The sequence below is a fragment of the Typopeltis vanoorti genome, chromosome 12 (assembly GCF_054136105.1).
Source record: "Typopeltis vanoorti isolate ZY-2024b chromosome 12, IOZ_Tvanoo_1.0, whole genome shotgun sequence".
Lineage (NCBI taxonomy): Eukaryota > Metazoa > Arthropoda > Arachnida > Uropygi > Thelyphonidae > Typopeltis > Typopeltis vanoorti.
In genome coordinates this window covers 36,340,531-36,354,195 of record NC_143560.1, presented here as the reverse complement: position 1 = coordinate 36,354,195, position 13,665 = coordinate 36,340,531, and the positions used below count along the sequence as shown (strand labels likewise).

Here is a 13,665-nt window from a genome sequence, read left to right as displayed (position 1 = left end):
AGTGACGGCAAATGTTTCAGCATCTCTGCTTGCAAGATCTGTATAGCTAGAGGAGGAAAGCCAGTTGGTGTTGTAGACATTAAAATCTCCTAGGAGGATGATTTTACTATTGGAAAAGTGGGACTGGAGAAAATCAGTTTTTAAGGACAGGAAATTAAAGAGCTCAGAGTGGTTGGTTGCATTAAGGGAGTGATAAAGACAGCAAATAAATTTGACTGAGTGGGGAAGGGATATTTTCAACCAAAGAAGGTCAAAGTTGGGCGATTCTAGGTTGGATGCTCTCTGACAAAATATGTCGGAGCAGATGTATGCACAGATGCCACCCTTGGGTTGAAAGGAATTAAAGAGTGTGTAGTTTAGAAGGTTGAGATGAATAGTGCTGGGGTAGGTGAGGTTTGAGTTTTTGCCAGAAAGAGTAGATGGGGTTTGGTAGACTGAAGATGGTAGTGGACACTATTCAGGTTGAAGTTTAAGCCATGGATGTTGGTGAAGCAGATATGTAGGATTCTATGAGGCATATGTTTGACTGCAGGGGTCTTGCACATTTCCTATGCAGTGCCTGCTAGGGACATCACTTGATTTTTGCACCAATTTAACTTGTCTGTAGTCGATGACTACACACATAAATTACATAAGGAAAACAAGGAATTTAAATTTTTAGTATGGAAATACCGTGAGTGGACATTACTTACTAATATAATAATGGAATTAACTCATGTAAATTATTCTTTATTTGTAGAATTTTTGCCTGAGTATCACAGGCATCATCAGTACCAGTCAAAAGGCAGGTACCATAAAAACACTAGTTCATAGAGCCCACTCCTTTTGTTCGTCAGAAGAAGAACTATTACAAAAAGAATTACAATATATTAATTCCTCCTTCATATCCAATGGTTATGAAGGAGAATTCTAAGAATTCCTTCATAAAAAGAGCTTTAAGTAGTCATGCTCCAGCATCCTCTTCAAATACAGAAGAACTTACACGTATACCTATCCCCTATGTACAAGGCATTAGCGAATGCATAGCTAAAGTGTTAAAATGACTAAATATTTGTGTGACCTTTCAACCCGTCAGAAAAATCTCCGCATTCCTCATGTCTCCAAAGGACAAGCTCCCACATCTCAGCTATCCAACTGTCTACCAAATTCTCTGCTCGTGTGGGTTATCATATTTCGGACAAACAGGAAGATCTGCTCTGATCCAGTTAGAAGAACACAGGTCGTATATCCAGTACCTTGAACCTGAACAGTCTGGACTTGCAGAGCATGCCATCAACACCAGACATAGAGTTCAATGGAAGAAGACAAAAGTCAGTTCCTAATGGAACGGCTTTACAAAGAAACATGTGAAACGTTACTTCACTCCCATAATCTAAACAGATCCGATGGTCTACATCTTTCCCCCTTCTGGAAGATAGTACTCTATAAATCAGCAAATCTTTCCTAACTTGTAATATATATTTATATATATTAAAAAAAAATTTTTTAAATAAATTTAGGAAATGTAACCTTAGCCACTTAGGTGGTGCTTTGTGAATATAATAGTTATTGTTTAATTAGCCTTTGTACCTGTACTGATGATGCCTGTGATACTCCGGTGAAAATTCTATGAATAAAGAATAATTTACGTGAGTTAATTCCGTTATTATATTAGTAAGTAAAGGAATTTAATATAAACCACTAATGTTTCATGATGAGTATCTCATCACATTATCAAAGTGAATACACGGCAAGAGAACAGACTACTACATGAAGCTAGAAAGAAATTAACAAGGGTTACAGAGTGTTTCTATTTTGCTGCTCTTCAGACAGTCACGCTATACTATTAGGGACCTCTGAGAACAGTCATTAACCTAGTTTTAGGCAAACATAGCTGAAGGGCAAAGAAGCACAAATACCATACACTTTTAAAATGTAAAAGTGTATAGTACAGAGCAGGTTTAAGAAGAAAAATTACTAAATTAGAAATAAACCTAAAATTAAAATAAGATATTTGCATATAGAATCGTATATAGTCATCATATACATTAAAATGATTATTTGCATACATACAGTGACTAGAAAGTATATGTAAGACACGCTGAATAAATCAGTATGTGAATACATGTGTGAGTGTTTGTATACACTATGTGAACAAAAATATTTGGACACTTTATGTGCCATGCAATTTCAGATCATGCAAATATTTAGCGAGTGTCTACGTATAAATCTGGTAATAAAAGGTGGGATGTGCTGCACGTTTTGCACTGTACTCGATGTCAAGTTGCCACATTCAGCTGAACTGAAAGAATTCCAATGTGGGATGGTAGTTGAGTGTCACATCAGTGGTTTTTGTGTCTGTGACATTGCTACCTGTCTCAGGATATCTTAATCTACTCTTGCTTATATCATTCATAGATGAAAAGTTGATGGTGCCACCACAGCAGGAAAACACCCTGGGAGGTCACTGACTGAGATCGATGAGCTCAGTCTTGAAATGTCCAAGCATTCTGCATGTCATCAGTGGCAGACCTCACAGTCAACCTGGAAAATACTTCAGGAACATTTAAGGCATATAACCCCAAAGAGTTATATGCCTTAAATTTTGAAATTTACCATGTAAATTTCATGTACTGCAAACAAGCCACACATCACCCCCCCACTCAACACCAAATGATGTTTGGACTGGTAATGGTATGTGGGTGTTTCAGTTGGATAGGGCTTGGTTCATTGGTGGACATGCCCAAAACCATGACATCTGATGGCCACTGGACATCCTTGGACAACTTCATGCTTCTAATGCTGTGGAAGTACTTCGGCAGTGACCCTTGCATGTTTCAGCATGACATTGCTCCATTCCGTACTACACTGCATGTCTGAAACTGGTTTCCACAAAAAATGTTGAAGTGTTGGACCAACCAGCTCAGATCAAGACCTCGCCTAATCGAACATCTTTGGAACAAAGTAGAACACCAAATTTGCTCTAGGCCACAGCAACCATCATCAGCAATGGGAATGGCTTTGTGCGAGGCATAGAAGAATATTCCTGTTGCAACATATCAGAAATTGGCTGAAAGCATGCCTCAAAGCATAGTTACTATCATTCCACACGGTACTAGAAATGTAATTAAAACACTTTTTTTCTTATCACAACTAGGTGTCCAAATACTTTTGTCAGTATAGTGTATATATATAACTACATTCATACCAATAAATTTACCAACAAAAAAAAATTTTAAAAATACAATAAAAGATTATAAACAAAAGTGTACACACACACACACACACACACACACACACACACACACACACACACACACACACACACACACACACACACACACACAACTCTGTAGATATATATTACAATTGAAACATGGCAGAGGAAAAAAAATTCTGTATAAATTATTAGAATATCTAAATTTACAAGGAGTTCATTTGGTTATATCATAATTGTCTGTGGATAGTTTACCTTTTGAGGTTTTTTGTTATTTAGGGTATTTTTTAGTATATCTTGTCAGTGTTTTTTGCATTGTTTTAATAATGGTGGCTGCTCTAAGCCCATTTTCCAATACATAACCACCCAGCCTGCCACCATTCAAGGATTACATTTGACACTGTATACTACAAAAAATTGTGATTTGCAGTGCTTGCAGCATATTTGATTCCCAGCATTTAGAAATGTGACAGGTAAGAAGCTGGGGAGTGCATGGCTGCATAAAATGTAAGAAAGGAAGAGCTTAGTGATTCAGGTATCAGCATTGATTTAAGTGGTAGTGATGTGTTCAGAAACAAGTTAATGCTTTAAGAGAGAGAGACGAGTAGTGTGATCAAGGGTGAGGAAGATGAGCATTATGTGGAAATGGATATTGCATTAAGGAGCATAGTCAATTAAGAGGATGGTGACGATTCATGTTGAGCAATAGTAGGTTGCTTGGAGAAAGTAGAGGTACTAAGAGAAGAAATGGAATATGAAAAATCAGTTCAGAAAGCATGAAAGAAGAGATTAGGAGACTGAAAAGGCTTACTGATGCAAAGCAGACAAGAATGGGAGTGAAAGAAAGTTATGAATGATAAAAGGAAGGAGAATCAGAGGATGAGAGGAAGGCAAGATGGAGCAGGAGCTAGGGATGGAGAGATAATGTGAAGGCAGGTAAGTTGGAGTTCAAAGGAGCGAGAGACAGACCGATGCAGGTGAGTAAGAAATGAGAGATGTGATGTATTGAGATTCAGTGATTTGTGAAGTTCAAAATAGATTTATATAGGGATGCTCTTCTGGAGGAACAATAGAGAGTGTAACTATGGCAATTTAGTAAGATGAAAGTGTGGATGATATGATTGTGATAGTAGGTACAAATGACCTGAGAGGTAGTGTGAATTGGGTAGCAAGAGATTTGAGGTTTATGCTTGAGGCTGTACAGCAGAAGAGTGTGAGGAAGAAGAGAATAAGTGTGCTACCCAGATATGATAATGCAAAGTTGAGGAGAAGAGTGTCAGTAATGAATGAGATGATATCAAGAATGTGTTGAAAGAGAGTTTTGCAGTGCATTTGAGGACAGTAGAGAGCATGCAAGTGTATATTGAATGTATTCAAATAAGGAAAGATGTAGGCATCTAGGGAGAATGTTGTTCTCAGGGCAAGTGAGAGTATTAATGCAGGGAAACTAGAGCTGTCAGTGTGAATGGAAGCAGAGTGGCCTCTTATGGGAATAGACATTGGGGAGATGGGGAAATTTATAGTGTAATGGAGAGTCAGGAGGTTAATGCAGAGGTTATCGTTATTCCAGTAGGCAAAAGGAAATCCCAAAGAGTATTTTTTTTGTAATGTGGCAAGGAGGAAGAATGACTATGGAAGAATAACTTTTAATTGAGTGCAGATGGTAGAGTGGTGAGAGGCAGATGAAATTGTTGAGCTACTGAGTGACAACATTGTCAGTGTATATCATCTAAGTGAAGATATATTGTTATGGCAGAGGTGACAGGAACTGATGTGGGAACAGAATGTGGGAGTACTTAGGATATTGCAGAATCTGAATGCAAATACAGCTGTGGAATTGAATGGCTCGTGTTTTACGAGAATGTGCAGGGGAACTGGCAATACTTTTGACTAGGCTGTTTAATTTAAGTTTCAGCTTTGGCAGAGTTCCAAGATAGTGGAAGAAAAACAAAATAATTCCTTTGCATAAAGGAGAATCCAAGTCTGTGGCAACAAATTATAGACCAATCAGTATCTCAGGAGTGGTGATAAAAGTACTGGAAAAGTCGATCAAAAAGAGAATTCAGGAATAGGTGTATAAGAATATATACCCTATGGTGATATGATAGGTTAGAGAGTATGGTGACTTAGAGATTGAGTGACTTTTTTGCATGGACAGTGGTTGAACCATGGAATGCATTGCTTGATAGAATAGGCAGAGCATGAATCGTGAGTGAGTTTAAGGAATGATATGATAGACTTTGTGTTGTTTAAGATGGGCCTCTGATGATGAGTCTTATGATTCCATGATAGTCCTGAATAATAATAATAATTTTAAGTTAGGCTTATTGGTGAAAGTGCGAAATCACTTTTTTACAGAATTTAGAGATTTTTAGACTATCATTTCAGTTAAGATTCGGTTGATTGCAAAGCACGTCATAACATTCTTGGAGAACATGCTATCGCCTGTGGCTAGGCGATAGCATGTTCTCCAAGACTACATGTCCCAGCTTGGCAAAAATTGATCTAATCTATATGTTCTGCTCATCTGATGTCTAGCATGACCAGTCTTGTCAAAATAGGACAATGTATCTTCATAACTCGGTGTATCACTCTTTACAAAAACTTGGAATTGTCAAGACTCACCCAGAAGACACATGTTGTCTGTTCATCTGAGGATGCAGTCTGACTAGAATTACAATCTATAAAAGACAGCCTGCTTCTGAATGGTTATTTTTACAGTGCATATTGGACAGTTATTCTCCTACTAACAGTCCATCATCTGACACCAAGGTTTCAGATTTCCATTCTTTACATAAAAGGCATTTCTGAATGCATCTTAAAAGACAACCTTCAAGCCAATAAACAAGATTTCCTTGATCCTGCCTTTCACTAAAGACAAACTTCCTCACTTGGCTCATTTAGGTGTGTACCCGATTCCTTGTTCCTGCAGTCTCTCCTATTTTGGTCAGAGACTGGTCAAACCATAGATATCTGGCAATCAAAATATATGGATTGCATTTGTTTTTTCCAAGAAGAGAAATGTGACCTTGCAGAGCATGTGTTCACTTGCCACAGGATCCTATAGGACAAAACAAAAATTCTTCACACAAGTCATTTCAAATTTGAGAGAGAGACTCTTCAAAGAGTGTTATAAAGCTCTTCCCAATCAACATAATCTTAATTGGATGATGGTCTAAAATTTTAGGAAATAGTAACTTTGAACTCTCATCAATAAATCCAACGTTTAAGTATAATATGTGTCTGCAATGTTTACAAAGTTTTTTTTTTTTTGCGTGTGTGTGTGTGTGTGTGTGTGTGTGTTGGTTTATTAATACACACAGACACACACAATTATCTTATATATGTATTCTCAGGTTGATTTATTTTGCATGACTTACATGCACTTTTTCTTCATTGTACATTAATAATTGTTTTAATGTGGGCAAATGTCTTAGTTTTATTTCTGATTTAGTAATTTTTATTGTTTAACTTGCTCTGTACCATACACTTTTACATCTTGTAACAAGCTTTGCACTTCTTTGTCCTTCTGTCTTTTGTCCTTCAGTCCATTCTCTTGATGTATTCACTCTAATGATGTGATGAAATACTTATGAAATATTATTGGTTGGTATTAAATTCCTTATTTTCCTTATGTAATTTACTACATAAGGTTTATTTAATCATGTCCATTAATTATGTTAGTATGAACAATCATGTTTTAATATGGTTCATATATTTCATCCACCATGTTAAACTTGTCTCTTTTTTATAATTATAAACTAATTTCCTAAGGTGTACTAATGCATGCTTTTAAATTACTTTTCACAGCCATGTAAACAAAACAACAACAACTGAAGATCCTCGAAAAGATGTGGATGATGAGCCACCTCAGCCACGAGATGTTGAACTCATCAGAGATTCCCAAAAAGGTTTTGGTTTTGTTGCAGGCAGTGAAAAGCCAGTCATAGTTCGTTTTGTCACAGAAGGTAATAATAGATTGACACTAAACAGAAAAATGTTTTACTATGTTTTTTTCCTCAACATATATACACCCTGTTGACAGAAGTATTTGAACACCTAGTTGTGGTCAAAAAATGCTTTTTAATTACATTTCTAGTACCGAGTGGGACCACCTTTGGTCCAAATGACAGCAACTATGTTTCAAGGCATGTTTTTAACCAATTTCTGATACATTGCAACAGGAATATTTTTCCATTCCTCGTGCAAAGCTACCTTCATTGCTGATGCTGATGACAGCCACTATGGTCTGGAGCGAATTCATTGTTCTAATTCGTTCCAAACATGTTTGATAGGGTTGATGTCTGGACTCTGAGCCAGCTAGGTTAACACTTCAACTTTGTTTTGTGGAAACTAGTCTTGGACATGCAGTGCAGTATGGCATTGTCATACTGAAACATGCAAGGGTCATTGCTGAAGTACTATCACAATGCTGGAAGCATGAAGTTGTCCAAGATGTCCAGGTAGCCATTAGACGTCATGCCTTTGGCACATGTCCACAAATGGAGTAAGCCCCCTTCTAACTGAAACACCTTCATACCATTACCGAACCTCCAGCAAACTTGACAGTTGCAATGATGCAGTCCTGCCAGAACTAATCCCCAGGTAATCTCTAGATCCAAACACAACCATCAGAGTGAAATTTGGAAATGTGATTCGTTACTCCACAGAACCCTTTTCCAATCATCTACAGTCCGGGAACAGTGTGAAATTGGCATTGATGAGGTGATGTGTGGCTTGTTCATAGCAACTCTGCTTTGGTAACTAAGGCATGTAACTGGCGTTGTGAACAGTTCTAGTACTGACAGATCTCCCAGCAGCATTTTTCAGGTTGACTGCAAGGTCTGCCACTGATGACATGCAGGATGCTTGAACATCCTGAAACAGACCTTGTCAATCTTGGTCAATGAATGTTGGTGGCCTCCCAGGGTGTTTTCCTGCTGTGGTAGTACCATCAACTTTCCATCTATGAATGATATAAGCAACAGTGGATTTCGGTATACCGAGACAGATAGCAATGTCACAGACAGAAAGACTACTAATCTGATACTCAACTACCATCCCACATTGGAAATCTGTCAGTTCAGTTGAATGTGGCATCTTGATATTGAGTACAGTGCAAAACATGCAGCACATCCGACCTTTTATTACCAGACTTATGCAGACACTCCCTAAATATTTGCATGTGGTAGGATCCGAAATTCTGTGGCAAATAAGGTTTCCAAATACTTTTGTCAGTGTAGTGTATAATATTTGAAATAAGTAAATTTAAAGTTTTGAAATTTTCTGAGTTATATTTTTGTTCAGTTTAATTTATAATGTATTTTAGTGCTGAATAGGCATTGTATTATTCAAAGTAAAATATACTCTCAACATATTTGATTAAAAACCAATCTATTATTTGAATACATATGATCCTGACTCATGTAAGAGCTATATTCTGCAAACCTTTATATAGCTTGAGTTTTATATAAATCAGATTTAACCCATCGAGTTAATCCCATTACACCTTGTTGCTTACATGTTTATAGTATGTGAATATAGTAGTACTTTAACATATTTTAAAGATTGATTTTGTTAGTTTCATTTATAGGATTCACATGCAAATTAGATTATTCATTATGTAATTATTAATTCAAAAAAATATATAATATGTTATATATTATACTATATTATATTATAAATATAATAAATAGCATGAGAAAATAGAAAAAATTAAAAAATATATAATTTGGACATTTGACCTTCCTTATGAATTTATTAAAATATGACTGATCATTTGAATGCTGTATAATACTCAGTATTGTACAGGTATTACTTGAGAAGTAATACCTGTGTAGCCTGTTGTTGAAATAGTGTTTGCATCCATAGTGCTAGGCTGCCTGAAGAAAGACCATTGTATGTTCAATTCTAGTCATTGACTAGAGAAACTTTTTCTAAACCTTTCTTTGTCCAATTCTCGATTTAGTTAATCTTTGGCACAGACAAGTATGAGAATTTTAACTTCACATCTCAAAAAATGATTAGAACTCACACTATTACAGACAGTGATACAAATATTAGGATTTAGGACTACCAGATTGTCTGCCATACTCTCTTTCCCGAAAAGTTTGGATTAATTGATAGCTTGGGAACTATCAGTGAAGGCTACTACCACTACCTTTTGGGAATAAAAGGCATTGATTCATTTATTTTTATTTTTGTTAGGTGTGTCAAAAAAAAACTGACTTCTGGGAATAGTTAGTATATCAGTTCCTTGGTTTAAACTGGGAAAGAATTACCGTAAGGTTTACTTTGGAGAAGGAAAAGTGAGTGGAATTCAAACATTTGATTAGTTTTCCAAACTGAAAAGTGAAATTATTTGTACTGATCATGCTGAGCATTTGAAAATTTGAATCAGCAAGTAAAATGGATGAAAATGAAGTGCAGGTTGAAGGACTTGACATGAAATATATGTGTTACCTCTTCATGGATCAGTTCATTTGAAATCTCATCCCCTTCCTGCTGACAAAAATATCATGACTGTTGCTTCTCTGCATCCTCTGTACTCCTTAGATCCTGACACTGCAAAACATTTTTTTCAAAAATGAACTTTGCAAAGGAAAAAATTAATGATATCATTGATTCAGGAGCAAAGATAAATACCTATGTAATTATTGTCCACAATGTTATAAATTCAGAGTTTACTCCATCTTAGATGAAATGGAACCTCAATGAGACAACATGAAATATGAGGATCATAAATATATAAAGAGAATGAAAAACAATGTGGGATCTAATATCCCCCTAATTTAAATAATGAGGATCATATTAACTAAAATAATCCAAAGTTTATTTGGATTAGCATTTCTGACAAAAATAAAAACCTAACACTTCAGCCTAGAGATCTCTTGGTCAGCTTTGATATCCAGTCCTTATTTACCAGTGTACCTCTGACTGACTCTCTCCAACTGTGATCAGAGGCGTTCTCTCCAGATGTAGTTGAACTGTTTGACTTTGTCATGCACTCGGGCTATTTCATCTGCAGAGACCAGTTCTACAAACATATGGGAAATCCCGTGTTACCTGCACTTGCCAGTTTCTATTTAGCACATCTTTAGGAATCTCTGTTCTCTTAAATACAACCCCAACCTTCCTTTTGGGTATGATATTATTATTATTATTATTATTATTATTATTACGTGACACCTCCAAGAAGTCCAAAGACTCATCGAGGGAGGGAACCTACTCTGTTACTCTCTGTCTCCACGACTTAATCCACCAACTACAGTGAACTGCTACTACCATCATCACCTACACCAATGCCATCTACTGCCCACCACCACCACCACTAGTATTTTTATCTGTAAATTGCATGTGTTCTCAAGGCAGATTTGTCTGTATGCATGATGAAAAACCCGAGTTTCTGGGAGGAAAAAACCTTACTTTCTCCATATGAGATTGACTAACTCACCTTCAATTGAAAAAAAAACCATATAAAGATTCCTCTTGTCACAAGAATCGAACTTAGTCCTTTTCCAATCAAAGGGCACAACATAACATTGTTCTTCCAGTGCTACTGAGGCACTTAATGAAATGAGATGATATGATGTCGATGTGTTTTCTATCTGGCCAACCTCAGAAGTACGTTTTTAGTTAACAGGAAAAAAACACAAGGGATAAGTAATACTATTTATTTAAGGTCATATATTTCGGCCTGAATATTACAGGCCATCAACAGTGGCAACAATAGTTAATTACAAAGTAGAACATGAACAATGGATTGATTTGAAAAAGTAAGAGCTGCATGATGTTATACATAACACAATGCAATGGTGTAACTGAGGAAATATTGATAAATCATTAGCTATTTAAAAAAAAATTAAATAGCTAATGAAAAAGAAAAATTTTTAAATAACTAACAAATTATCAATATTGCAATATTTCCTTTTATCCATGTATAACATCATGCAGCTCTTACTTTTTCAAATCAATCTGTTGTTCATGTTCTACTTTGTAATTAACTGTTAATGCCACTGATGATGACCTGTAATATTCAGGCCAAAATATATGGCCCTAAATAAATAGTATTACTTATTCCTACTAACCAAACCACCAGCCTTCACCTGCACATTAGCTTCACCATGGAAAAAGAAAAGTATGGAAAATAAACCTGGATGTCCTCCTTTCCTGAACCTCTTCTGGAATATTTGCTACATCTGCTTACTTTAATCCTACTTTCACAGGCCTCTACATACAACGACTCAGCACATTATCCATCTCAAAAAATAGGCACCTTCAAATCTTTTCTCAACAGAGCACATATTATCTGCTCCAATTCTCAAACCCTTCAACAAGAATTGAGCACTATCCAGTGCATCATACTACAAAATGGCTTCACCTCAAGGAAGTTGAAATGCATCCTGGACACTTACAAGCTCATCCCCAAGAATGATGACCTATAATATCCTGAACCTTTACAGCGAGGCCAATTCCTATACATTGCAGACATCTCTGAGATGATTGCGAAGATCCTGAAGAGATACAATTTAGTTCATACATTTTTCCCCATCAACAAAATCTCCTCATGGTTGCAATCCATGAAAGATAAACAGTCCCCTCTCTCCCTCCCTGCTCATACTTTGGAACAGGAGAAACAGAATATTCTGTTAAAAAACGACTACAAGAACTCCAATCTTGTATCAACAACAGTAAATGTGAAAAATCCGATCTTGCTCAGCATGGCATGGAGTGAACACTGACCACAATATCCTCTGGTCCGTTACTCACTTTCTACATTGGTGTAGGTTTAGGTTTGAGCAGTTATTTAAAGAGTGCTTGATGAAGTGTAACAGAGGAGCTAGAATTTTTAATATATGCCAAATGACATTGGCTTGTACTGCCACCCACTTTCCTAGTACTTGCTTGAAACATTTGATTTCCTAGTCTTATTTACATAAGAGGGTGTGTTTCCTAAGTGAATTCCCAGGTATTTGTTTCCCCTCTGCTGACCAGTGGCCAGATATGGGGTATTCGTTCGATTGCTCCATTTGCCACATCACAGTCCTGTAGTTTTATGTGCGTTTAGTTTGGCTCCTGAGGCTGTTTAGTATTGTCGGTATGCTGTTTATGTGTTAGAAAAATCCTCCTCTTTGCAGACTATAACAGTAACATTATCAGGGTTGCTGTCAGGGTTGTGGCTTAGTAAAAAAGTTTAGGACAGGATGGCCTAAGCAACATATTTACTCAGTGCAGGAAGGGTTCTATGGCAATTGTGTAAATGGGACTAAAAAATGGACGGTCTCATTTAATACCCCCTGCTGTATAATAAACCTGTTGTTTATCTTTATGCAAAAGAGAGGCTTAATGGCTTGAATGATGCCTAGGCCAAAACCTTTCAAGTATCTGAATAGATAGGGATGTTCAACATGGTTGAAAGCTTTTTCTTGGTCAAGTGTTAACCCAGGGTTTCACTGTTTTTATTAGCTATACTTATTAGATTCCTTATGAGGTATAGGTTTTCCATGGGTAGAATAAGCTCTGGTGATATCTATTATTTCATTCAGAGTAGGCTCGAGTCTGTTGGCAATGGCTTTTGATATTATCTTACAGTCTGTGTTTACAATGACGATGGATTGTCAGTTTCCTAGTTTTGTAAGATCTTCTTTCTTTTAGGTAAGCATAATGAATGATGTTGTCATACTGGATGGGAGGCCATTCATAGCTGCTTCAATATATATTTTATGTGAATAAGTTGAAGCTGTTTCCAGAAGGACTGGTAAAACTCAGTAGTAAGACAGTCTATGCCAGGAGATTCATCTTTTGGTAGAGAGCTGCAGGCTTTTGTCAAATTGTGTAGCATAATGGGAAGATGATTTATCCTGCATTGAGGATGAGATTTTATTCACAGCATCTATATTTATATCAATATATTTTTTAGAGTTTAATGGAGTAAAACGGAATGTGTGTTTTTATTCTACTCAGGAAAAAATGAATACCAAAAAAGAGCTAACTGTTTTTTTTTAATTGCATTTTTATTTCAGTTTATAAATAATCATTTTAATTCAAATTATAAAATTTCAGAAAAAAAATTTGTTCAAAGATGTAGCTGACAATTTTGAACAAACTTTTATGCATAAGTTTTGTTCAACTGAAAATATTTCAGGATGAATCATTAGCTGTACTGGTTATAATTTTTCCAAATTTTCTGTTATTTTCTTTGCCTTTTTAAGTAAGATAGATTCTTGTTTCAACTTAACCAGATTTATCTGTTTCTGAGAGTGTCCTGCTAAAGAATTTTTTTGCATCTTCTAAAATTCACTTCAATTCTTCTTCTTCCATCATTAAAATTTTTCTTGATTAGCCTTGACAATATTTCCAGTTGAATTTTCTTGTTTTACATTACAGTTAGTACTTAAACAGATAGAACAGTCTCTTTATTGTTTCCATCACATAATTTAAGAAACCATTTTGGTGGCAAAACATCCCAT

The 13,665-nt window shown here is 36.1% G+C and overlaps 1 protein-coding gene across 1 annotated transcript in view; it reads left to right on the top strand.

Annotated features, from left to right (window-relative positions):
- Window positions 1–13,665, top strand: part of LOC150100697 (uncharacterized) — a 463,381-nt gene that overhangs the window by 187,849 nt on the left and 261,867 nt on the right. Inside the window, exon 4 of the mRNA XM_090401246.1 lies at window positions 7,007–7,164. Coding sequence (XP_090257372.1) covers window positions 7,007–7,164 — 158 coding nt within the window. The remainder of the gene's footprint in view (window positions 1–7,006; window positions 7,165–13,665) is intronic.